Source organism: Chanos chanos, chromosome 9, assembly GCF_902362185.1.
Source record: "Chanos chanos chromosome 9, fChaCha1.1, whole genome shotgun sequence".
Classification (NCBI taxonomy): Eukaryota; Metazoa; Chordata; class Actinopteri; order Gonorynchiformes; family Chanidae; genus Chanos; species Chanos chanos.
This window is the reverse complement of record NC_044503.1, coordinates 21,534,226-21,561,782: the sequence shown is the minus strand read 5'-3', so window position 1 is coordinate 21,561,782 and position 27,557 is coordinate 21,534,226. Positions and strand designations below refer to the sequence as shown.

At 41.0% G+C, this 27,557-nt stretch overlaps 2 protein-coding genes across 2 annotated transcripts in view; one reads left to right on the top strand and one right to left on the bottom strand.

The window, feature by feature from the left end:
* The window catches only part of astn2 (astrotactin 2), a 324,099-nt gene that overhangs the window by 235,856 nt on the left and 60,686 nt on the right, over positions 1–27,557 (top strand). The window contains exons 15-17 of the mRNA XM_030785297.1: positions 14,524–14,648; positions 15,855–15,959; positions 16,620–16,799. Coding sequence (XP_030641157.1) covers positions 14,524–14,648; positions 15,855–15,959; positions 16,620–16,799 — 410 coding nt within the window. The remainder of the gene's footprint in view (positions 1–14,523; positions 14,649–15,854; positions 15,960–16,619; positions 16,800–27,557) is intronic.
* On the bottom strand, positions 20,354–24,132 carry trim32 (tripartite motif containing 32). Its single transcript, XM_030783915.1, has 2 exons — positions 24,121–24,132; positions 20,354–23,053 (listed from the first exon to the last, which is right to left on the bottom strand). Exon 2 carries the CDS (start codon positions 23,026–23,028, stop codon positions 21,034–21,036), a length of 1,995 nt encoding a protein of 664 aa, XP_030639775.1. The 5' UTR covers positions 23,029–23,053; positions 24,121–24,132; the 3' UTR covers positions 20,354–21,033.

Genomic DNA, 27,557 nt, shown 5'->3' with positions numbered 1-27,557 from the left:
CATTCCCGAATACTGTGTTTCTGTCCTATACTGCATGCTCTGTAAGGTCACATGGAGGTCAGTTTACGTGGGCGTGTAAGTTATAAGAATTTATGAACAGTTCTCAGTCTCAAACAATTCCCGGAAAATGTACAAATGGTAATCAACAGAAAATTGTTGAATGGGAATCGAGGCGGTATTAAAAACACTAATCAGTACTGGCGTTTTCTTAAATAAATTTCGTGAGAACATAAGGGACCATCTTACCATTACTATGTATGATTTTTAATGATGAAACTCATAAATTCACATCCCAGTATTTTAGACATCAGTGGAAAGCATCGAGGGAGGGATGTCTGTTTGCCCTACAGCAAATTGTACTCACCAAGGTTTACAGCTAAAACGTAATGTTGGCAAAGCAGACATTCCTTATACACTGTGAGTAATAAAATATGAGTCAAAAAAAAAAAAAAAAAATGCAGCCCGAATGTCCCTGTTGAGTCCAAATGGAGTATTAGACCTCCAGTTTTCAGTGTAATTTACCGCTATGCCAGTCGAGTGCCCCTGTTTTATTCCATCTTTGTCAACAACCCAGGCATGTAACAAGCCAAAAATAAAACTCAAGTGATTATAACCATATAACACCCCCCCCCCCCCCTCCCCACACACACACACACACACACACACACACAACATACAAATGTACACACCTCTCTCTCTCGCGCTCGCTCTCTCTCTCTCTCTCTCTCTCTCTCCCTCTTTTTTTCTGTTTCTATTATTACTGCCAATGAGATGGCTGGTAGTTTCCTTTGGCTAAGACACTCACAGCATACTCGAGGTACAGATGAGTGTATTAAGTCATAAGACACAATGAGTAAGGGTTTTTTCTGTTTGGATCGTTGTAACTGCACATCATGAATAAATAAAATATTAAAGGCCTGACATACAGTTGGGGTTACAGTTCAGAGCCTCTGAACAGGGTCAGTTTTTCTATAACTCCTCTTTCATCCCCCATCTTTTGAAGTTCAGCCTCAAACAAATTTCCAATACAGCTGCTATGTCCATCAGTGTGCAGCACTTCACAACTCTCTTTTACAAAAGCTAGTATTGCATAGTGTGTGTGTGTGTGTGTGTTGTGTGTTTCTTTGTAGGGTGGGATGGCGAGGTTAAAGAAATGCTTCTTTGGTTCTCAGTCTCCATTCATAGGACATTTAAAGTACCAAGTACCACAGGTGTGTCTAAACAGTGACCTCTTTTGACAGAAGCAGGAACTGCAGCTTGACAATAATCATCTCAAGTCATCTCTAGCAATGGTAGCCAGAGCCACGCCGAGGTTTTTTTTCTTTCTTTCTTTCTCTCTTCTTTTTTTTTCTCCCTGTGTTTTATACGCCTATTAATTTACAATTTATTAAACAGTGCCAGTTTATAAGCCGTAGGCTTTGAGTGTGCCCTGCTGATTGGTTCCCTCTTTTTTCTTTTTTTTTTTTTGTTCCTGTGTTCAATCTTTTCAGTGTTAGCTCAGGCTGAGGAATGGTCTAGGCTGCGACTGGCTTTTAGTGTAATGAAACAGCACAGACCTGCTGGGACTGGAGTGGACACTAAGCTCTGCTCACAGTTCCCCAGGGACCGCAAGGGCGACCGCACTGCCATCTGTGACCAGAGAGACAGATGAAGAGAACGGAAAAGAACAGAATGGAAGGGGGGAGAGAGAGAGAGAGCGAGCGAGAGAGAGCGAGAGAGAGAGAGAGAGAGAGAGGAGACGGATGGTTAGAGGGCTGCTGGGGGGGAAGAAAGCGGAGAGAGGGAAGAATGAGCTGGGAGAGCAATGGGCAGGAGAAGAGGAGAAAGAAAGAAAAAAAAAAGTGCAAGAAATGGATGGAGGGAGCGAGGGCAGCAAGTGGTATAAGTGTGAAGAGGAAGGCAGAGGCAAGGGAGGGAGGGTGGGAGATTAGGTGATGGAGGGGTAAGTTGGGGGGGGGGGGGGGGGGGGGGTCGTATTAGAAGTGAAGAAAGAGAGGAATGAGTGAGTGAACCGAAAGCAATGAACAGTTGACAGAAAAGCAAAGAAAGAGAGACAGAGGAGGAGGACAGGGATGTGATGATGGAGGGGGTGGAGGAGAGGACAGGGATGTGATGATGGAGGGGGTGGAGGAGAGGGCAGTTTCTTGGTCTTCTCTATCTCTATGCAAATGATGAAATGGGGTGGGGGGTGGGATTGGGGGTTGGGGGGGGCATCCACAACTCGACATCATTCTCTGGTCTGCCTTACATTAACACTGAGTGCAAAGAAAAGAGAAATTTGGTTTCCCTTGCTTCATCAATATTATCTTTCTTTTTTTTTTTTTTTCTCTCATATTATGTTCAGAGAGTGTGACATATTGTAGTTGCATTAGTAGTGCACTGTGACATATAGTAGTGCACTGTGAATTGAACCTCTATGTTGTTATGACAAATTGCACTGAAACTGTGCATTATCTCCTTTGAAATATATCTTTCATTTTCTTTCCATTTGATTACTTGTTCCATTTGATTACAAGCAGCGTGAATTACACCGCACTGTTCCCAAACAAACAAATGGCAACATTTTAATGAGCATATTATAATAATTAATTCATCTTAAAAAGAACAAAAAAAAAAAAAAAAAGGACTTTCTTTGCAATTCAGTATTGCAAAAAATATTGTTTACGTGATTGTAGAAGATGTAGATCAACAAGTCCATGTCCTGTTGCATCTAAACAGAGGGTAAAATTTCTCATCTCTTAAAGGTGAGAAATTTTACATGACTTATATTACAGATCATATCAAAAGGAGCTTCAGCTTGTTCCAGTTAGACTGGAAGAGAAAAACGTTTAGAGTTGGGAACAGCAGAATTCAAAGTGATTTAAGCAGATATATTTGGGTGAAGGTATATCTTCTTTTACATCTTACGTGCATTTTAACAGTAGTTAACAAAAGAAGGTCCACTGCATACCCATGATTTGAAAAACAACACTTCTAATGTGACGGTGACCAAACCGGAGGCTAATCAACTTTTAATCGGTCTGAATGATGAAATGTGGTTTCCCAAACCCGAAAACGTCATCTACAACATCGAAAGAAAAAGCATTGTGAATGTTCCCATCGCCGGGTAAACAGGCACGGTCCAGTTTGACCGGAGCATAAATTACAGCCCGGTCCTCCGGCTTGAACCAATAAAACCCTTTAATTCATAATTTAGCGCTTGTTTCCAGGGCTTTTTATGAAGGCAGTAAAGCAGTGAGTTCAGATTGGCTGACTAAGCTCCTAATGTTCCCATGGTGACATTGCATCTTTATCATTGTTATGTCACAGCTGTTTGGCCGGTGAAGTCTCATTAACGATTCATTCAAACAACAGATATTACAGCTATTATACAAATTAGTCAGAGTTAGCCTGGTGTCCACAACACCTCCATCCATAAATCTCCACCTCTTTTACAGCTTTAAAGAGAGTGGGGTTTTTTTTTTGTTTGTTTGTTTTTTTTTCCTTGTGAGACATCTTCAAGGACGATAAGAGAGAGGCCACGATGCCAAACTACGGCCCAAAGTCAGAAAGTTCAGAGCGACAGTTAAGGTCCCACAGCCGGTTTAGCAGAAAAGTTTGGGGTCATGAGACGAGTGAACAGATCTGAAAGGACATGAAGGGTTTTATTCATCACGTTATGAAAGACACATTACCGATAATGAAGTCAGTAAAGATCTGTGTTAATGTCTGTGATAATGACGTTTTGAGCATTGAGCGTGGACATTCAAAAATTTAATATACTTTTTTTTTTATTTTTGTTTTTCAGATTCTGTCCGTCTGTCTGTCTTTGATTCACTGTATGAGTTGGCGCAGTCTGAGCTAGACTGTGTGTCTTGATTAATAATGACTATGAAGATGATGAAAGTGGGATACTGTTGCACTGAGTCAGCCCAGACGTTTCACCCCATTCACCAGTCACACTCGGTTCACCTCCGGGGCAGCTGAAACCTGATATTATACCGTACTGTCAGGATAACCTTGGAATGCCCTGACAGAAACCCACTAACTAAAAATGGCAAAGAGAGTCCATGTTCCCATATTCTTCACCTCAAAAAAAGGAAAAAGGTTTGGGATCTTGCTTATGTTGTGGTGTGTGTGTGTGTGTGTGTGTGTGTGTGTGTGTGTGTGTGTGTGTGTGTGTGTGTGTGTGTGTGTGTGCTTGGTGCTCTGACATGTATTGTGTGACTGAAAATAATCTGACAAGATGTGTTGACACAGGAGTCTGTTTGATAGCAGCGTGTTTTTTTTTTTTTTTTTAGTTTTGTTTTTGGAGTGGCTTTGCCTGTCTGAAATTTAATAATTCAAGTAGTAGTCCAATTTATGAGCATTGTCTTGAAGAAAAAAAAGGGGGGGGTGGACATTTGTCTTCTCTCTTTTTTTGCTTTCTTTTCTTTTTCAAAGCGACTAGAGAAAAAAAAAAGAATCAGTGCTCTATCTCTGTCTGCATAGTGGTCAGACTTGTGTAATGATGTGTTTGTTTGGCCTTCTGACCACAGTATGTCCAACATATAAGACCACCGCATGCCAGAGGCGTGGAGAAAAAAAAAGAAAAAGAACGAAAGAAACTGACACTCTTTGCGGGGGGCACCAACCCATCTGCTCTTTGCCATTTTTTTCCCTTTTTTTCTTTATTTTGCACAAGGAATTCATTTTCAGCTTGTCTCTGGCAATATGGTCAGCCAACTGGGATAAGACTCTGCCAGTAGCAACTGTCAGATCGTTGAAAGGGCGATTAATATCCTTAACACCAATCAAACTGTGCAAGGCCTAACAAGTATGTCTGAGCCTCTCCTCACACAGAGACACCTCACGTCGGAATGATGGCGCGAAGCGTGACTTGCGGCAACCGAACGCTAGCACCTCCGTCGCGAAACAGACGCTACGAGATGAGGGGAGTTTTGTGGGTGTTTAGATGAGCTGAGGCTAGCCGTCATTTTGGCAGGAGTCGCGGGATTTTTGTGTCGCCGTGGCACGTGTTGCGTTCAGTCACATACGATACGTGACAAAAAAACCCAGTGGTTATTCTAAGTTTGTTGTTTAATATTCAGCTGTGGTAATTTGATAATACCATGACTGAGTAATTGGGGGATTAATGTTTTGGTTAGCTTCCAGTTAACGCTAAAAACTGCTGTGCAGTCTTCCTTTTCCTGGAGTGAAACTGGAATATGTGTTGATTGTGGAAACTTGGAGTTTTCAAGTTTTAATTAGAATTTTAATTAGCTTTCCTCTTTTCTGTGTAATTAATCATGTTAACAAAGTGTGGTCTTTTATGGAATGAACTCCCTCCTTCCTCCAGTGATAAATGAATTTCTTTAACAGAATTGTTTCATTCTAGTCATGAAAGTATTTACAGTGGGAATGAGAGCCCTGGGATGTGGAAAAGACACTTTAATTTCTCTAAACGTTCCACTAAATGATTCCCAATCTGAAGTGCTTGACTCATAACAACTAGAGAAAAGAATATGTTTGATGTTTGTATCAAAAAAGAAAAAAAAGAAAAAAAGAGGCAGTATGCATAGCATAGCGCTTCGCAAGGCGCTTTGCTAGTGATTAAATTACATTAAGTTCTTTGTTTAACCGGAGATCTGTTTTGCAACGTTGGGCAGGAATTATGTAATCGTCCTGTCTTTTAGTCAAACTCTAGAGTATTAATTAAGCGAACAGCCTGAGCTCTTAGTATGCCGTGCATGGATGACCCCTGAGAAGGCGCGCAGAGCTGGGAAATAACAACCTGCCCACTTCCATCTGCAAAAACCGGGCACAAAGACAACATCATTGTCTCATGTGTGTGTATGTGTGTGTGTGTGTGTGTGTGTGTGTGTGTGTGTGTGTGTGTGTGCGCGTGCATATCTGAGGAGTTGCTGATTTTTTTTTTTTTTTTAAACAATGAATAATTTAAAATTTTTTAATAATTCTTATTGATTTTAGTCATGTGTTTTGTTTGTTTGTTTGTTTGTTAAGGAGGGCATGACTTTAAGTCTTGTAAATAGGAATATTGTGGCATACCCACATCGACCTGACGCTGATGATGAAACAGATCTGGGGTTTCCATGGCGAAGCCCAGGAACCTTTAAGCAAAGCAGAAGGGTTCTGACCAATCAGCTTGGCTAATCGGGTGTGGCTGAGTAACGAGAGTTATTAAATTACACTCCTCCATGGGAACATATTCGCCTTCCAGGCATAACCACTTTTCGGATGTTTTTTTTTTTGTTTGTTTGTTTGTTTGTTTTCCCACTTCCGACAGCTTCCCAGCAGTAGTATCCCATTTCTGGGACTAGTTTTATGAGCTCCCCTGGCCCTGTGTCATCACATACAAGCTAATCCAAACCATCAACACCAAAACCCAAACTGCCAAACTAAGACTCAGACCTGTTAGCTTGGTTTATTAGGTTCAGTTCAGCAACTACAATACTTCATGATTGACTTTAGCATTATCAATTTAAAAGCAGAGAGGGACTTTAACTTTGTTCTGGTTTGATATGCTGTTGTTCTATAACAAAAGCTTACTTGACATAATCAACATCCATGATCTATTCTTTGAACAGTCTGTTCAGCTCCCTGCTTAAACTCAATGTCTCATCTCGCTAATCCACAGAATTGCCCAGCTATCTCTACATGAGATCTATGTATGCCATGTATCTGTCTGTGGTATCATATTAAAAAGGCTGCAGAACATTCCAGACTGAAAAAAAAAAAAAAAAGGTTTAGGAACCCCTCACTGTTAAAATGACCCGACACCTGTCTGTCACCAGAGTCACGTGATCCCAGTTCAAAATAAATAAATAGATAAATAAATAGATAGATAGATAGATAGATAGATAGATAGATAGATAGATAGATAGATAGATAGATAGATAGATAGATAGATAGATAGATAGATAAAATTTCCTAACTATTCATAATGCATAAAACACAACCTAATAAGGGGTATGTAAGTCCCAGGCTGTGTTAGATGATCTCACATTACCGTAACACAAAAAAAAAGAAGAAAAAAGAAAAGAAAGAAAGCGAACTAGCAGTAAATTCCCAGAAGTACAGTACGACTCGATAACAAGTCCCTCGCATCTGTAAGCAAACATCCATTTTTTATTATGCTAATACAACACTGCACTAGGTATGACAGGAATGTTGTTGCCTAAGGAGAAAAGAAACAAACAGCAGCACCGCTTTTTTTTTCTCCCACTCTTTCTTTCTCTCATTCTCTCTGTCTCTCTTTTTCTGTCTCTCTCTCTCTCATTCTCTCGCTCTCTCTCTTTCTCTGTCTCTCTCTCAACCTCTTTATCTCCCTCAGGTCTCTCTCTCTCATTCTCTCTCTCTCTCTCTCTCTCTCTCTCTCTCTCTCTTTTCACATTAGGTGGATGTGACGAAAAAAACAAAGGAAATTCAATTTTGCAAATTGAATTAGTGAGGTTTTTTTTGTGGTTGTTGTTTGTTTTTTGCTTTTTTTCTTGTTGTTGTTGTCATTGCTGCTGTTTATTGCTTTCTTGCAACATCTAATAAAGGTACAAAAACAGAAATGCTTTTTTTTTTGTTTGTTTGTTTGTTTGTTTGTTTATTTTTTTTCTTGACAAAAAAAAAAGAAAAAAAACACATCTCGTTTGCTGTCTACAAGGCCATAAGGAAACTTTTCAACTTTTCCTTGCTGTTGACTAGGTCAGTCAAAGAAAAGTCAAAGAAAAGCAGGTGAATGAATAGAAAAAGTGGGTGGCAGTGGGTGGCATTGCATATATATTTATATATAGTCAAAGAGAGTCAAAGGTTGGATTAAGAGCTAATTTGTTCATTTTAAACCCTCCTTCCCTCCTTTTTCAATCAGGTCAAATGTTCAAGTTGGGAAATGAGACTAATTAAACAGAGAGCTGTTGAATATTAAATATCTTTGTTCTGTGTACATTCTATGTTATGCTCTTTTGTATCAGAGTTCATTTTCTTGTTTGAAGTGTGTGGTGTGTGTGGGTGTGTGTGGATGGGTAGGTGTGTTATTCACTCACTCAATGTTTTTAACTTTCTTTGTATGCACATGCAAAAGATAAGAGGCCACAGAACAGGCGTTAAAACTTCCGCTTACAGAGTTGGTGTCGGTTTTTTTAAAATAAGCACGCTATCCCAAATGTGTTAAGTCTCTACATATAGTGCAACATGAACTGAACATGAATTGGCAAGATACTGACATGGATTAGGCCACACAACAAGCTGAAGCTCCACAGTGGGATTGTGCCCTCTAGTGGTCAAAAAGGTGTATTGACTTATAAATAACCTGTGGGTTTTGGTTGTATATGATGCGAGTGCTCATTTGGTTGAGAATAGTTACTTTACTTTATATCACATTGATAACTTACTTCGTATAATTTCTTTTAAATCATTTTTTTTTCATCATCATATATTCATGAGCATAATTGTGAGTCATGATGGCAAATGTGGGGAGCATTTTGAAACAGGACGGTTTTCAGACTAATCTATTCTAAGGCTGCCTTCTTAAATGATTTGGTTGGTCTTAGACTCGTACAGAAAATCATGCGGGAATAACTGACCTAGGATCAGTTTAAATGAAACAGAAACAGTTTGAACTCACAGTCAGCCCTATGGGTTAAACTGGATAAACTCGTGTCACTGACCTCCGCAAATCCTGCATTAGCAGTGAGGTTGTAAGATGTGTCCGGAGCTGTATTTAGTTCATCCGTAATAAAGTGTCTCCTCTGTTCTCCATTCAGTTGCATTGGTCTCCATTACAAAGCAAGGCTAAGGCAGTGACTCGTATGTCGGAGAGAGGGAGAGACCAGAGGAAAATAAAATGAGACTAATTGAAAGTGAAAAGGAGAATGAGCAAGCATGAGAAAGAAAGGTTAGAGAGACAGAGGGAGTGAAAGAGATAGAGACAAACAAAGGGGAGTGAGAGAGATAGAGAGAGAGAGAGAGAGAGAGAGAGACAGAGAGAGAGAGAGAGAGAGAGAGAGAGAGACAGAGAGGGAGTGAAAGAGAGAGAGAGAGAGAGGGAGAGAGAGAGAGAGAGAGGAGCCGGATGGAGAGGTAACGTGGGTTTTGCAGGAGAGGGATGAAGAGACTGGATTTAATTGGGAGAAATTGTGTTCTCATTAAATCCCCCGCCTGCCACAGGAATCGATGGGGGCAAGAGCGAGAGAGGGAGGGAAGGAGAGAGAGAAAGAGTGAGGAGGAGGGAAGGAGAGATAGAGAGAGAGTGAGAAGGAGGGAAGGAGAGAGAGAGGGAAGGGGGGGTGTTCTGAATGCAGAGTGAAGTGGAACTTTAATACACCATTTTGGAGGTGGATGGAGGGAAAAGAGAGAGAACTCCACATGTCCACCCACATGTATCTCTCCACATGTTCATGCATATCTCTCATTGTGTGTGTGCGTGCGTGTGTGTGTGTGTGTGTGCGTGTGTGTGTGTGTGTGTGTGTGTGAGTGAGTGTTTGGGGGTGTGGGGGGCATTGATAGAAAATGGACAGACAGAACCGGACCAGAGACATGAGAGAGAGAGAGAGAGAGAGAGAGAGAGAGAGAGAGCTGAGCCATAGCTGACCTAGAGACAGGAGGAATGTAACTGAGGAGGAATTTGCTGAGACTGCAGTGTACTGATGTGTATGATCAATGCACTGTGTGTCACAAAGAGAGTTGTCTGGCTGTCTTGCTTTCTCACTTTGTTTACGGTGTGTATTCAGCCTCTATGGGGACAGAGTTTCCAGAGGGAGAGAGAGAGGAGAGAGAGACAATGTAGGTGAATGAGTATGTATACTCTAATTTTGTAATTTAGAAATAGCACACGAGCACACGATCACACGCACACGCACACACACGCACACGCACACGCACACACACGCACACGCACACGCGCGCACACGCACACACGCACGCACACACACACACACACACACACACACACACACACACACACACACACACACACATTTTGCTTTCAGAATAGTATCCCAGGGTCCCAGGCGGTGAGCATTTTGTTCTCAGAATTTAAAGCAGCTTATGTACATACCATAACACTGTATAGATCCCGGCAGCAGTCTGAACAGCAAGATACATCCCATAATGAAGACTCCAGGGTCCTGAATATGTAAACACACACACACACACACACACACACATATGTAAACACACACACACACACACACACACACACTGGAAGCCTACACTGACTGGTAGGTTGTGTTGGGTTCGAACTCACAGGAGTGGTTTCCATTGAGAGTCCAAAGGCAACCCTGAACCAATACTATGCAATGAAAAGATCCCGTTCAAAAATACAGCAGCACTCTCTTCTTTATCAGTCTACACCAATTGGCTTTCAAAGCCAGTTTCTGATAGGACCAGATGAAATACAAAAGCCCTTGAATGAGTCTCTCACAGTTTCTCAAAACACAAGAGTCTCTAAGGAGTGTGAGGCTTTCTTGCCAAAAGCAAATAAAATGCGAGATAAGACATTTTTTCCTCGCTCTGAGGAGAGTCTAGACTAAAAGATGCGTGGAAGTCTGAGAGGTTTTATCAGCACAGCTGGCTTCGCACTGACAGGAAGCGGCAGTACGGTATGCTGAAACACCTGTGGGCACTGAGGTCTTTATAAGAGAACTGACACCCATATAGTGTCTATAGAACCTGTCTAAAAAGACTGTGTGGTGTTTCAAAGCTCGGTTGCCACGGTTTTAGGAGTCATAGAGATACCCTCTTTAGATGATCATGATCTATTCAAATATAACAGTTAGAAGTGGATGTAATGAAGGCTTACAGGTAAAAGAACTGGTTGAAGTAGCCAGAGGGTTTTTGGTTCAAACCCCAGATGTGACCATTCAGTAGTAGCTTGCCGCTAAATACTAAATGTCCAGAGATGTGAAGTCTCTGAAACAGATAGTAGTAATGACTGCTTAGAATGACAGTGTTGGCTAAGTTGTATTTGAAACCTTTTATTTGTTTCTTTGTTTGTTTACTTTTATAAGCAGACATGTGGTACCTGTGTCCTGCTTGACATGTGTATATGCTAAAAAATGTTTGGTAAATCATCTTAATAAAAAAAAGGTTTTGACAGACAGTGCTCATTCAGCCCTGAGAGCTGATGTTGCTGCAGTTTCAGGCTTCAGTTTTCTGGTTTCATACACAGTACTGTGTTTTCACTCTTCACCTGAAGTGGTACATTATAGAACTATTGCATTTATAACAGACCATATTGATGTGGGATGCAGACCTGGTTATGTAAGTGTGGAGAACAGACTCAAAAAGATTAAATAAATAAATAAACAGGCAGCACCAGAATGTGAAGTCGGGGTAGACCCCCTGTTGGGCTCTCCTTTCAAACAACTTGAGTCATTAGTGGTAAACTGTGAACAGAGTGACGTAACATGGAAGGGTGCAGAACAGAAAAGGAAAATTCTCTGCTGCTCATCTGAAAAACAAGCAACCAAAAAAAAAAAAAAAAAAAAAAAAACCCTGCTGTTTTGAGAGCACACTTTAAGATGGAGACAGAAAAGAGAGGGATGGATTTCAACTGACTTAGAGTGACCAAACTGTTGTTTGTTTGTTTGTTTGTTTGTTTGTTTGTTTGTTTGTTTGTTTGTTTGCTGTTCGAGTACAATGATCACTGTCTGGGGGGGGGGGGGGGATGCCACTGGCTCTTCAGTGACCAGGAACACTTGGGCTCACCCAAGTAAACAACTGAATTAATGACAATCTTACATGGGTGACAAGGACAAAGTCTTCTATGGCAGGAAAATCCATACTGGAGTCCAGTCTTCCATGGCTTTTTCAGACAGCTTTCTCTCATACTGATTAAATTTGGTCATCAATATGGTTCTCTCAGAACGGTGAGGTAATCTTTTTACGCTGGCCCTCCAACATCTCTCTCTCTCTCTCTCTCTCTCTCTCTCTCTCTCCCTCTCTCATGCTACCCTTCAGTGTACTTGCTTGTCTTCCAGTAAACCGTGGTGGCAGTTGTCTCTTGCAGTGCTCTTGTGGGTTTTTTTCACCTCCGGCAAGATAGTCCAGAGGGAGATATAGAGGTTGAGAGTGAGAGAAAGAAAGAAAGAAAGAGAAGGGTGACAGGAAGAGACCTCGTTTTAAGGTCAACATCCCCATTCTAAAAACCCATTCTTTGGATGAAAGCAGGAAAGCGTGTAATTGATATTAAAGAACATACCATTATACCACTCCTGACCGACACCGAGTAACCCCAGAGGAGTGAGTTTCGATGTTCATCAACCAAGAAGAGTTCACTGTGTACAGCAGTGTTTACTTTAAAATACCATTCTTAAAACATTCATCTTCGTGGTCTCTGCAGTGGTTAGCATTGTAAATTCAGACAAAATTAGGACACAAGACAACAGGATACGATTAAATGAAAGATTCCTGTGGGGGAAAAAATTCATCAACATTTTAAGATGTTCAGTAAAAAATTCAATCCATGTGCCCTTTTTATATTGTTTCCAAATATATTTGGCATTTGATTTGGCCCTTGTTTTGACTTTCCCAGCAAATGATTGCAAGAATAATATAATCAAAATAAGAGCAGAGAGAAACTACATAAATTGTTCAAAAAAATTTGGTCGTTTTCATTTTGAGGTAAAGTAAAGGAACATGCTAAAGTATAACCGTGCATGTTCCAAACAGAGCACTGTTGATCAATGAAAACAGGCTTTACCCTCCATTTTGTAAAAGACTGGGCCTATTTTAGCTGTGTTTTCTGGATGGAAAATCAATAAACAATTTGTGGTTTGTGAAAAAGCTAATACGTCATTGAATATTGCTTGTTTCTCTCTCTCTCTCTCTCTCTCTCTCTCTCTCTCTCTCTCTCTCTCTGTCTCGCTCTTCTCCTTTCTTAAAATCATTGAGTATCTGAAATAGGTTGAATTTTCCTCTGCATTGTGGCATAGGTATTTCTCTCTCTCTTATTCAGCAATACAGTGACTCATTCACATGACTTATTTCAAAATCAATGACAAATTTGGAATTAATTTTGAGTGGGAATCTTTTGTGGGGGATCTGCTTCTATCCTTCCCTTTATTATTATTATTATTATTAGTTCAGTATTACTTCTTCTTCTTCTTCTTCTTCTTCTTCTTCTTCTTCTTCTCTTTTCTGTATTGGACATGCATACATTCTAATCCCTCATTCTCCAGCTAAAACGCACACAGTCATCTGTCTGTCTTCTCTGCCCCCCCCCCCCCACACACACACACACATGCATGCACACACACACACAGACACACACACACGGGTGCATACACACACATACACCCACATGTGGACACACACACACACACACACACACACACACACATGGACACTCACTCACTCCATTGCTGGCTCTCTATCTCTCCAGTCAAGGGAGAGAGCAGATACAGAGAGGTGCAACAGCTCTTATCTCTCTCTCTGCAGCTCCACTGCTTAGACTCACAATCACTGTTCAGTAAAGCCAAAGGCTTTTAAAGGCCAGTCAGGCATCTCACTGCCCACACAGAGTCTCCCGTCAATCCAGCGCAGTCTCTCTCTCTCTCTCTGTCTCGCTCTCATCAGACCCACTGAACAATACGTGCCATCTCTGTTCACAACCACACCCACGCAAGCAGAGAAAAGGATAAAAGAAAAAAAAAAAATGCAAGCAACTCTCCTAACTAACTGGAGTTCCAGATGTGTTTGGATATGCTGCTTGACCCTGAGTTGACATGGTCATTGTCTATGGAAGTACATAGACACACAACCTCGTTAATGTCTGTATTTTGAATTTGTTGCATTTACATATTTGTTTTCAAATGTTTGCAAAACCCTTGGCTGGCTTTCTTTCTGTACACTGGAAACTATTACACTGAATGTTGTCCATCTTCTGTCGTATTTTCAATCTGGTTTCCACAGCGATGGGTTTCTCTTCGCAGTTTCCCTGAGGATTTATAACTAAAGATTACTGGATTTACTGGAACAAAGCATGTCAAAGGCTTTTATACATATCTGTACTGTACATGCTTCCAGATCATTCCATCTGTCAGAAACACTGACCAGAGATCAAACCCTAGAAACAACAATAATAATAAATAAAGTTGAGAGACAAAAACTTTCTCATTGACTGAAAAACAGATCAGATAGGCAAAGCAGAACTGGTTCACTGCAAATGAACTGAGACAAAAGAAGCTGATACCGGCATACTTAATAACAGGTCTGCAATACGCCAGTGTGGTCAGACGTTGTGTCAGTGCAACAAGAATGCTGACTCCCTTTATTATTCTGAATCAGCTGAGAACGCAAATAAATGAATAGTAAGTGTGGGATATATTTTGCTGAAGTTTGTACAGTGTAGTGGCTGGGTCAGCTTTCTTCACTTGCAAATTCATTGAAAAATACACTTTGATTGAGGATATTTTAACATTTCTACACAAGTATTTCTATACATGGAATTACTAGTTACCAATTACAAATGGAGTGACTTTTAATTTTTACATGCATTAAGGAGCTGAGTGAAGCTGAAGGGTTTGAAGTCTGTTCTCTAACTCTTCCCCACAGAGACAATAACTTCATTAAAGACTTTCCCCAGCTGGCCGACGGACTGATGGTCATTCCGCTGCCCGTGGAGGAACAGTGCAGAGGAGTGCTCTCTGAACCACTGCCCAATCTTCAGCTCCTCACAGGTGTGTGTGTGTGTGTGTGTGTGTATGTATGATCACATTTCAGAGGTTAAATCACCAATAATCTGAGTTTGCCTGTTAGGAAAGTAACACACATAATCTAGCAAGTTAAAACAAGTTATTGTTTTATTTTAAGTTATTATCAAGTCATCAGTTCATTACACAATATCACAAATGTGCTCTAAAATCCATTTATAAAAGGTTCCAATATTTCACTTCCATTGCATTATTAAGCCATAACATTCTCAGCATGCTAATGCGTAAATGAGACTAAATATTACTTAGATGAAAATAACTTGAATTTTACAATTTTGCTGTGCCTAATGGTTACTGTTTCCCATAGCCAGTTGGTTACTCTTGGCACACACACACATAATAATAGATTGGTTTAGACATTCCTTTCAAAGGAAGGATCTCAGGCTGTCCTGTGGGCCGTGACCTTTACCAGGCCATTAGTCGAATTGGCTGCAACGCTTTCAGACCCTACCAGTAAAAGAGTCGTCTCCCATGAGACCCCTGCATCAGACAGTCTCTTCCACCAGTCTCGTAACAACATCCCCTCCCACTCCACAGGCAGCTCCACGAGCAAGTCATCTACTGCAGTGTCTGCAGAATCATATGTATATACATCACCATCACTCTTCGAGCTTATCATATGCCCAAGCACATTTGAAAGTTGTTAAGATGATAGGCTTTAGCTGGGACCTCTTTTTTTGTTTGTTTGTTTTGTTTGTTTCCTTTGCCTTGGCGTGGAATGAAATCTAATTGAAAGGTCTGGTCTGTCTGGGAGCATAAAAGTGAGAGTGGAAACCGGACTCTGAAAGAAGGATGGCTTTTAAGTGAAGGTTCAAGACATGAAACCTCAAAAAGCCATTCACAAAGTGCACAGCCAATCATAGTCATGTTAGAAGTGTGTTTGTGTGTGTGTGTGTGTGTGTGTGTGTGTGTGTGTGTTGAGGTGAAGGGCGTGAGTAATTTTCTCACTAATGGTCTGCTAATTCTGAGTGCCAAATTCTCCAAAACTGCATGAAACATGAAACTTCTCTTGTGTAGGCAATCTAGTATGTGTAGTTTCATACATAAAATGTGTGTGTGTGTGTGTGTATGTATGTGTGTGCATATGTGTATGTGTGTGTGTGTGTGCATATGTGTGTGTGTGTGTGTGTGTGTGTGTGTGTGTGTGTGTGTGTGTGTGTGTGTGTGTTACAGGAGATTCCGAGTACAGTGAGGCGATGGGATATCCCATGGTGCAACAGTGGAGAGTGCGGAGTAACCTGTACAAGGTGAAGCTCAGTGCCATCACTCTGTCCACAGGTATGAGAGTGAGTGAGTGGAAACGCCGCATTTTAAAACCCATTAGAGTGGTGATTACTGGCCAGGAATCCTTAATCGAAATCCTTATGAGTTTTTAAATGTTTGGCCCTGTTACGTGAGCTGGAAGACGGATAATCCTGGTTATGTGGTCAGGATAGGGTGGGGTGGGGAGTGGAGGGGGCCCGGGGGGCTGTCACTCCATAAGTATAACTGATAAATGAGCTAAAAATTGAACTGTGGATAAGCTGGCAGTAGAAGCACAGCATACTTGAAGTAGAGTCATTCTCATTGTGTGTTTGCTCATGTTTTGTGTTTCTTGCTGGCCTGTCGAGCTAGCATAAGCCCCATGGCAGTTCCCACTTCTGTCTTAAAAGCCAACATCAACAGCTCTGCGGGGCCTCCAAATGTCAGTCCCTAAAGGGAAGACACAGACACTGACCTTCCACAGACTCTATCCTCAGGACATTAGTCTTACTGCCTCCACCAATCCAATCAAGCTGTTGCAGGTAAAAGGATTGGTGAAGAGCTGAGTGGAATGGCCCAGGGAAACATTTAACGATACCTGGGTTTCACCATCGACCCGCCCAGCGGTGAGCAAGCAAAGGTCAAAAAGTCAAGCCCACAAGAGTCAAGTTGCCGTTGTGTCCCCTTTCTGCTCAGGCTTCTCGAAGGTACTGAAGGCACTCACGGCAGACAGCACACGCGACGAGATGCTGGCCTTCATACAGCAGTACGGCAGCCATTACGTGTCTGAGGCTCTCTACGGCTCAGAGCTCAGTTGCACTATCTACTTCCCCAGCAAGAAATCCCAACAGCAGCTCTGGCTACAGTACCAGAAAGGTAAGACACAAGAGAGAACCATTATTGCAATCTCTAAAACCTCAGTAAGAATCTTTAAAATAAGAAACATTGGTCTAAAATTGGCACAAAGACTCAACTTGTACGTTCAGAGGTAAATTGTACTTTACATCTTTGTACTTTACATTTGCTAAATGAATAAATGTAAATGAAGTGTAGGTATAAATTAGTAATGGTGAAACAGTTAGTATAATGTTTATAAGAAATCTATATTCTTTGGGTAATTGAGACAGCCAGACACACCCAAACAAGCCTAATAGCTTCCTGACAGTAAATGCTGTTTGATGCTGAGAGTGTAATTTGACAGAAATGTCTAATACAGGCCACTTTTTTTATGCAATCTAGAGTAACGTGTGCAATACATATATTAGGTGCAGCCCAAGTCACAGAATGTACAAAGTGACAAAGCCAGAGGATGTTGACTTGTTCAAACTCCAGGGTGTAATTATGACATCTGCAAAGTTCCAAAAAGAAAAGAAAAGAAAAAAGAAAAGAAAAGAAAAAAAAACAGGGAGAGGCATGTTTGATTTATGATGAAAGAAATTTTTACTCCATGAGCCTTGAGAGATGACTGCGTGAAAAGAATTCCGGGCAGGTATAATGTGGGTCAACAACTCCTTCATATTTGTTCAACGCTTTTCACAAGATCAGTGTAACATAATGCTGAACAGAGCTCCCAAGTTATGATTGGGAATGGAATTGACACCCCAGATAAAAAATGAGAAAACTTCAAGAGTAATACAACTCAAGGGGTAACATATGTTGTTCTGGATAATACTAACTCCAGTGCAGTGAAGACTGTAGGTTCCAAACAGTTTATAATTGCCTCAAGGACATTTTGGCAGGTGGAGTAAATAGAAAATCGTATATCAAAATAATAAACATCAGAGAAACACAGCCTCCTCAGGTGGCATGCCCAGTTAAGACGCCGTCTGTAGGACTCAAGGCTCAAACCCAAATTGTGCCACGTTTGCCAATAGCGGACAGCAGTCAGCCTTGCTCCCATAGCTGGGTAAGCCAAGCAGGGCCCTCTCTCTCTCTCTCTCTCTCTCTCTCTCCCTCACTGCTCATTGGTAGTCATGGGTAGTGAGGTTCTGTGTTACGAATAACATTCTGTTGCAATGTGTGATGCTAAGCAGTAGTGTGTGAAGATGCAGTGACTGCCCTCATAGGTGTGGCTTCACGCACCTAGACTGGCTGACTGACGAACTAAATTATTTAAGGGGAGGGGGAAAAATGTAAATCACTCAGGAATGAAGGAACTGTGAAAAGGGAAACATGTCTGAGGAATGAGTCTTAAACACTCTAGATTCTATTTTCTCTAGAAAATAAACAGATACACAAGACCTTAATTCATCATCAGCTGGAAATGCTTTTAAAGTCTGAACTATGACCAGCGAAAGGCTATCTTCAGCCACTGGTAATTTTACAGTTTAAAGTTAATTGACACTGTTTGGAAAAAGAACAGAAAAGAGAAATGACAAGATAAGGCAGATGCCAGAGATTAAAAGCTAACATTTTTTTCCCTCAGAGTGTAGAGAGAGTTATGTATAGAAAACCCATCAACATCAAATGCATCATTGCATCTTTTTAGAGCCTAAATGTTATTTGGTTGCGCTCAAAAGGACCAATCTAAAAATTTACTAATGGTTTCATCCACAAAATTGAATTTTTTTTTTTAGAGCATTAAGTGTAACGGTTCCGCTTTGAAATGGTTTTTAGCATTTTCTCATTGTCAAGACCATTCAACAGAGGGAGCATTTCTGACAGATTTAAGAAACTCCAACACAGTATAGTCACAGTAGACTCAAACAGGCTTTGCCTACAATGCAGAGCTTCTGAAGTCTTGTCAACTCACATTTGCCAAAAATACACATAGAAGAAGTTCAGAGGTACCTGGATATGTATTCAACTTTCATCTCTCTTTCCAATTAAATGTGACATTTTACCTTCATAGTACTTCCAAATTCAAGATTCAGCTAGACACACTACACACATACGCACTCTGCATTTCAGAAAAAATAACCATTACGCACACAAAGATCATGCTTGTATCTTACTCTGACACCCAAGAACCTGGAAACTGGTCACATGATCACATGCATTTGACCCTCCATCGCAGCTCCTCTGTAGATACCTGCCAAGACACACTAACACTAAACTCACTGCCACTGTAACTCACAGCTACAGACACACAATAGGTTAACAATGCTAGACACGGGGACTCCCGACACAAAAGCCTTTATTAATGTTGATTTTATTTATTGCACATGGTTGATCATGACCATAAACAAACAAAGGTTTGAGACCCACTTTACATACATTAATAGCACTCACAGTCTCCATGATGTAAGGTTGGACAAAAACTCAAAAGTCTTGTATTCACGTCCAGTAAAAACAGTCAAACAAAACACGTTAGACCTTCATCAGAATATGAACATCCCTCTAAAGGATGTGTTTTTGTTTGTTTGTTTTGTTTTCTTTTTTTTTTTTAATCATTTCTTGTGTGTGTGTATAATGCCTCTTAACATAATAAAACCTGGCAGTGTTTGCATTGTGTCCATCATCTTACTGACCACTGAAGGTAAACCTGCCCAGAAATATGACTGTCCCGTTGTCAAACAACACACATATGCTTCACATACAGTCTACAGACTCAATGCAGATTTAACAGAATCAGAAAGATACAGAGGTTCATCTAAAATAAAAAATAAAAAAACCCTCTCTGAATGATGTCACACTGAATATGAATACAGAAAAACGAGGCATCATTCAGAAATGGTATTTTAATTTTTTCTGCATGAATACTAGAAGGCCTCATAAGAAACACAACAGAGAACATATTGTAAGTATATTTAAAGTGCGAAGCAATATTTCCAATATTTTTTTGTTTTTTTTTTGTATTTTTTTTATTCAAGTTCTCAGTAGAATGCAATAGAATGTGACAGCCAATCCTTTGACCCCAGTGGGACCTGATACACAATATTTGTTTAAATATTGATTCTAGCCCCATTAACACAAAATAAACAATGACTTTTTCTGTTTTGTTTCATTTTGTTTTACAGCCTCACAAGAGGAAAACATATTTTCCCAATGTCACAATAAGCCATCTGTTTTAAATGAACTTGACATGTGTGACAATCTTGTGGTTCACCACAGTGAAACAAGGACACTTAAAAAGGAAAAAAAAACCCCAAAAAAAACCTATTAACATCTCATTTATTTTAATATATCCTTTCAAATTCCAAGTCTGTTTTGACCAAGCAGCGTCCCTGCCTTGGATTTTAGGAACATTTGTTGTGATGAGATTAGGTGGCATGCTGAAAATATTCCTGAACTGCAATCCTTTGGTTAACTACTACATATGATTCATATTTATTTATTTGTTTTTTTTTTTTCTTATTTTTTAAACATGGTTTCACAAACCTGTTTACAACACAAAACAGTGACATAAAATAAATGACATTTTGGCTGATATAACAGTCAACTTTGAATCGCTGTGCTTCCCAGTGCTTATATTATACTACACAAATACATGTTATGTGTCCACTGCAACTTAAGAATATCTTGTAGTGTCTGTGAGCAGGAGTTTTATCTGCTCTTTACTGAAAAACTAGCCATGACTCACAAGTGAGGAGGCTTACTGGTTATCCAACACATTGGTATGAACTTCAGCACTGAACCAAAAAAAAAAAAAATCATTACATGTGTGGGCTTGGGATGTGCATGAATATCACATTTTACTTATGTGTGAGCTTCAGCAGGTCAGAAGTTCATGAAATCTGTCTAAAACCACTCCTCCGATGCAGAGTTCACAACCTCCTCATAAGTAGGCAGTTCAATCTGTTATGTTTTTCTTTTTTTATATGGAAAGTCCTTGATGCATATACAGCACATGATTCAAAAACACAACTGATGCAGAGACAATGACAAACACACTACTTATTGCCATCAGTTGTGCTGTGTTCCAAGAGCAGCAATCAAAACAGTAAACACGTGTTTAACGTTCCCGAAATTTGCTCCCTGGCAGAGTCCCTGATGGGTCAGAGCTTAGTAGCCAGAACCGGGTCGCTGAGTCTGACCCAGCTTTGCCACAGTTCAGAAATCACTGAGAAGCAAGAGCATTTTTGAACACAGTTATTGGATTAAAGTGACAAGACAGAAATTCAGAGCTACAAACACCATCCACCACCACTCCGGGGGGAAAGAACTGAGCCTAACTGGTGGAGGAACGGCGTCTTTGCAAATATGTGTATACCTTCACACAGTGGTCCCAGCAATCCAAGACCAATAGCTGTCCTTTCTGGGTGACTGCTACCCCTACAGGGCATGTCAAACCCTCCTGAATCAAAATGTTGAAGCCACCCTCCTTGGGGAACTGCAAGATCTCTTTTCGGCCACTGTCCGTCACCAAAAGATCCCCGTTGGCGTCCACGCACATGCCCGTGATGCAGCGGAAGTCCTCCGTCTCAGAGAAGAAGTGGCTGAGCTGTTTGCCCAGCTGGCCGTCCATGCCCACAGAGCCGATGGAGAACCCTCCCTCCAGGTGATGCTCATTGTGCCTGTTCTCAATGTTGAGTCCCAAACCCTGCGTGAAGTACACGGTCCCTGAGGAGTCGCAAGTCACAAACTTGGGCCTGACGGCCGAACACAGTCGGTTGTAGTTGACCACACCCACGTTCCGGTCGACAGCCAGGCACCAGAGCTTCCCTCCTTCTACGTCCGACACAACAAACTGCCCTGAGGGCATAGCAGCGATGCCCCAGGGCTTGATGAGCTGGTTCTTGTGGCAGGCAATGCAGTGACCCTCAGGGGTGTAAACCTTGACGGAGTTGTCGTAGTTGTCTGTGACTCCGATGAGGCCCTGTGGCGTAATGGCGATGGAGAGGGGGATGAGATTGGGCAGGTCCGCCCCGAGAAAGCTGAGCACGAAGTTGTCGATGCTACTGGGGTTGCGTCGGATCTCTTTCTGGAAGCCCTTGCGGTTGAAGATCTGAATGCGGTAGTTGCCTCGGTCTGCGACCAGCACCTCTCCCTGCGGCGTGACACAAATGCTCACAGGCAGGTTAAACATCCCTGGAAGGTTCCCCTTGCAGCCCATCTTCTTAACAAACTGACAGATCTGTCCCCCTGACGTCGACCCCGTCGCCCCTGGAGACGGACCACCTCCATCCACAGACTTGGACTTGAAGCTACCAGGCGAAGCGCACACGGCTTCCTCCACGGCCGTTATCATGTCTATGTCGCGGTACAGGTCCAAAGGAGCCGAGGCGGCCGCCAGTCCGTGCCCGTCCTCCTCATCCATGTTAACAGACACGGGTTTGGTTGTCAGTTCCCCTATGTCTATAGGTTTGTTATGCTCGGTCTTAATCAGCTCTGGATCCTGCAGCTTCAACAGAACTGGCAGGCTGCTTTTCAAGTCCAGGTCTTCCTCGTCATTGCTGCCCCCGCCCTCCAAAAGGGCAGTGTCAGTCTGTTTGATCCGCATGGTCAGGTAGTCGCAACGGGACACGACCTGGACCTCGGCGATGTTCAGTAGGTAGGTCTGCTCCTCGAGGATCTGGGCGTTAAGCTTCTCCACTTCGGCCATGGAGGCAGCGAATGCCCGCCGGGAGCGGCTCAGCTCCTCCTGGAGCTGCAGCTCCGCCCTGGCATACTCCTGCTGTACAGCCTTGTACTTGAGTCTCAGAGATTTAGACACATTGTCAATGGCGGACTTTTTCTTCTGAATGTTTCCCATGGTCTCTCTTAGGCTGGCCAGCTTTGCTCCCAGATCTTTCCTGCGCTGCTCTGCGGCCAAGCGGATGGTCTGGACTGTGTGACCTTGGTGCTGGTGACCCTCCCCCTTACATGGATCACACAGCACCACCCCACAGTCACAACAGTACTGACGGGGCAGGCGGTTCTTACAGGACTTGCACATGAGACCCATAGCAGAGCTACAAGAGCTGGCACAGTCGATGATCTTTAGCACGGTGAGGTTGTCGGCGAGCTGTGAGATGCTGCTCATACGGGAGACCTTGCTGCAGAAGGGACAGCGTACACCATTGATAGTGGTGGCCAAGAGCTTCTCCAGACACTGTCGACAGACCGTGTGGCCACACTGCAGCAGTTTGGGTCTGAGCTGGTCCTGGTTAAACGTCTCCAAGCAGATGGGACATTCCAGCACCTCCCGTACAAGGTCTGGATCCAGGGACGACACCATCGCCATGATGCATTCCACTCTCTGATGTGTCCTGTAGACAGAAAAAGACAAAAAAAAAAAAGAAAAAAGAAAAAAAAAAAAAGAGAGAAAAACATGGTCAATATAAAACATGATGCTGCAACATTTTATTTTTTACTCTTTGAAATTTTAAGTGCTAGGGAAAATGTCTAGCTTGTGATGTACTTTTTAAAATGAAAGTATTTGTAAATTATGTTGATGCAGCACTGTCATCATCATGCAGCCAAATGTCAGAAATCTGTCGAACAAACTGTTAAAACTGGCCCACCTGCTTTTTCAGCAAGAGGGAGGACGAGAGAGCATAGCCAAGTGTGCAAATCTAAACCTAACAAATCCTTACTTTCTGCAATAACTAGACCCTGTTGGGTAAACACTGTTGTTTTGCATTAAACCATGTTTTGGGGGAGGTAAATGTCATGTTGTTTAGGCTGTAATTCATCGCGATTTGTTAATGCTATGAAAGCTTGCTAACCCACAACCTCCATATTACCGTGAGGGTGGATGCGCTGCATTCAAACGTATTCACAAGCTCATAATAGCGCAAATGCAGATGGCCGTGCCTTCCAACGCTTTCGTTCGTAAATTAAACAGTTTTGCTGTGGCTTTGAGAGGCACCCGATAATCTAATAAGTTTCAGCCCTTACCAAAACACTGCAACATCGCCTGGTTAGTCTATTATGTGCTTTAAAACAAACGTAGATGGCTATGGTACGTTAAAGTGTCGCAAAAATGATACTGACAAGGTCAACAATTCAAACTATTTTGCCTTAACAGTACGCTTACTGAAAGATATCTGCATGTTGTAAGCAGTCAAGTCTCCGGACAGACAAAACGAACAGTCAAGTGTTATGAACGAGCTGTGGCTTAGTAGCAACTCTGCTAATAATGCTAATGGTCTAAGCTTGCTAGGTTAATAAACTGCTCTGTCCGAGGCCTTCCTCCTCAAATTACAATATTTCCTTTCAGTGCATGATCACGGTGAGACTGTTTTGACTGTGCACAGTATCAATATAATGCCCAAACAGAAAACGTCAACGTTTGCTCCTTGCCATGAAAATAATTCTGTTGTGAGATTCTTACCTTCCGTTCAACGTCGGGCTTGCAGGATGTAGTGACAAACGGTCTGTGTTCACGGTGCGCGGAACTGCGGTAATGACGTCATATGTTTTTTTTTTTTTTTTTTTCCTGCCAGTTCTTTTTCATTTCTGTTATTATTGTCAATATTTTTAAACTCTCGCCCTTTTCGTGTTTATTTGCCAACTGACTACAGTGGACTCGTTGCCTGTTAACTAGTTCGAATTAGATATAAAACAAAAACAAAAACATATGTTTGTTATGTGTAATCAATGGATATGCATTGCAACATTTTCTGTTGCTAGCACTTGCCGCTACCTTGCATTACACATTATACTGCTGCTCCTTGCCCTTGTAAGGTAGCAATATTAATAATAATAATAATAACAACTACAACAACAACAACAACAAAAACAGCAACAACAACTATTATTATTATTATTATTATTATTATTATTATTATTATTATTATAAATAGATGGGGGGGGGGGGGGGACTGCTGATGTGAGAAATAATCAGTGCTTGTTTTTGGCTGTTTTTCTGAATTCAAGTCTATCCTTTACCTTTTAAAAGAGGTTAAGGTTTATAATGCTAAATTACAAGTGCGTCCTCTAAGCACCAAAAGCATTTTATGGAAGACTGAAAAGTCCCCTGAAATAAATAAATAAGTAAATAAATCCCTAAATAAAACATGTTTTTTGTTTGTTTATTTCATTTTTATATTTGTTGATTTAAAAAATCTCAAAATATGAATTCAGCAATTCATAGAATGAGAAAGCAAGACTGTAATTAAATATTTAGTCTCTAGATGGCAGCAAATATCCTGTGGCACTTCAGTGTCTCTCCTGTAAAACCATTTGCCACTCTCCACGTATTTCGGAACTGTCTTCAAAAATATTCAAACTTTCACACAGCCACCTAGGTCACTAAGATTTTTTAAGAAATCAGAGGTTAGTTTTAAGTAGGTTATTCTAGGGAAGAACCAAAAATGCCGTTGTTTTTTATATACATATATAGATATATAGATATAAAATAGACAATGTCATGTCGCGGTACAGGTCCAAAGGAGCCGAGGCTGTGTTTGTCAAGACATACATACATACATACACACACACACACACACACACACACATAAATATATATATATATATATATATATATATATATATATATATATATATATATATATATATATATATATCTTTATATACACACACACACACACACACACACACACAGTCTTGACAAACTGTGTTGCAGTGATGACATTATATACAGTCTTGACAAACTGTGTTGTAGTGATGACATTGTCTATCACAGCAGTCATATAAATTACACTGTATACTCACATATATAGTATCTAGAGACATAGACATGACATTTGTCCATCAGTACCTCATTAAAATTAAACCATGGTCTCGTCAGAATAAAGACCATTATTTTTTAAAAAGAGCATGTCAAGTTTCCATCAGTCACAAAGTGAATGGGCATGTGGTCAGTGTTATAATCAGGAAACTGGATCTATTTTTCAGTCATACCTCCCAAACTATACATTTTCTTCCATTTCACATCCTCCAAAGAACAAAGCACTCTTTTTCTTATTGTAATCACCGCTCATGCTGTCATCCTAATCCCACATTCTCATTGGCAATTAGTTTCCAAGCGTTTGCCTTTTTCGTCTTTTCCAAAAGTAAGCAGAACACCCACGTGTGGAAAATGAATGAGAGACATGACCATTTGTCATTATGTAATTCCAGACAGCATTTTGGTATTTGGTGACCTTGACAAACTGTGAGGTATTCCAGTGACACTTGTACTGTTTAAAAATCCATGGTTGTGTTTAATAAGTACCTTTGATTTGAGTCACATTTCATAATTCAGGACCAGTCTAAAACAAATTCTCAGTCGGCTGAAAAGCTTGATTTTAATACATCTTTTTACATAATATCATAATGATTACATCATAGTATCTATCTAAAATACTCCCACACTCAGACTTCAGCCTCAGAACTAGAAAGATCTCACCCTTTGCCAACTTTTCAAGTGAGCTGAATATTGCAGTTTTGGTTTGCTTGTTTGTTCTTAATACAGAGTACATAGGTTTTTTGCCTTATTCCACTGAATTCCTGTTATTTCTTAAGTTTAGAGCAGATATTAAGCATCAGGACATCTAACAAGAATGTCCAAACATAAACTGCTAATAAGGCTAATCCTGACAATTTAGGTACTTATGAGAATGTACTTTTCATGTCTGACACAGTCAGAATCCCTGTGCTTTTTAGTTCAAAAGCTGCTCATATGTCCAAAGGGTGTTTTGCTCATGTCGTGTTATTGTTCAATGTGTCTTTGTAAACAAATTTCAATACGCATATCAGTATGAAAAACTGTTAAGAGCAGAAGGTCTCCATTTTTTGAATGGGAAATGACAAGTGGTTAGAACGACAGCTAGTTTTCCAACTCTTATTCTTTTCCCACTGACTTACCTTAAGCAAAGCCTTCAAAAAAATGTTTAGATAATTTATGTTGCAATAGCACTATCACGTTCAAAGTAAACAAAACATTGAATACAATACGATAAAAGAAATAGTTCCGGGTGGCTTCAGGTCATTTAATTCATCCGCGAAAGAGATTCTCAGTGGTACGGTAAATGTCACGTTCACATGCTTTGAGTTTGTGAAAGGCTCCTATGTATCCAGCCTCAACCCCTTTTGCTGGAAGTGAGGATTAATGTAATTGTCAGGCAGCATTGTCCCAAACATGAATGGAGTGTAAAGTTGAAGGAGGGGTTGTGTTGCGGCCTGATTGATGTGCATGATCTGGGCTTATTGCAAAGCCCTAAGTAATAACAGTGCTTTCTGAGCTAGCGCCGGGCGATGACAGCTCTTTTGTGCGTCTGCATTTTCTCAAGGAAGGCATTTAATTGCCCTCTCCCGGGCAGACCCGTGTGTCTGTTTGCCTTTTGCACTTTATATTTGTTCTCTCTCTCTCTCTCTCTCTCTCTCTCTCTCTCTCTCTCTCTCTCTCTCTCTCTTTTTTTTTTCATTTAACAGTACCCTAGTTGGCTTTGTTCCAATTAAGCTTAAATTATTATCAGTATTCACGTTATTTTGAAATTTTTGTTGAGAATGTGAAAAGGTGTACTTGATGTATTTGAAGGTACTATTGATATTATAATTAATTTATCGTATGCCTGTCTTACCTAATGTCAAGAGATGAAATGACCTCAGTCCTGGGGTGAAAGAGGCCACCAGCTCATCGGGCGACAATTGACTGGAGGGATGATTTATATAAGTACAGAACAGATTGTGAACGCACGCACGCACGCACACACACACATACACACGCATACCCACGCACTTATACACACAGCGCAACGAAGTTCATGCATCGAATGTTTTCTTTTGCCTTTTCGGAGGAGAAACACACTGAAGGCTGTTTTGTTT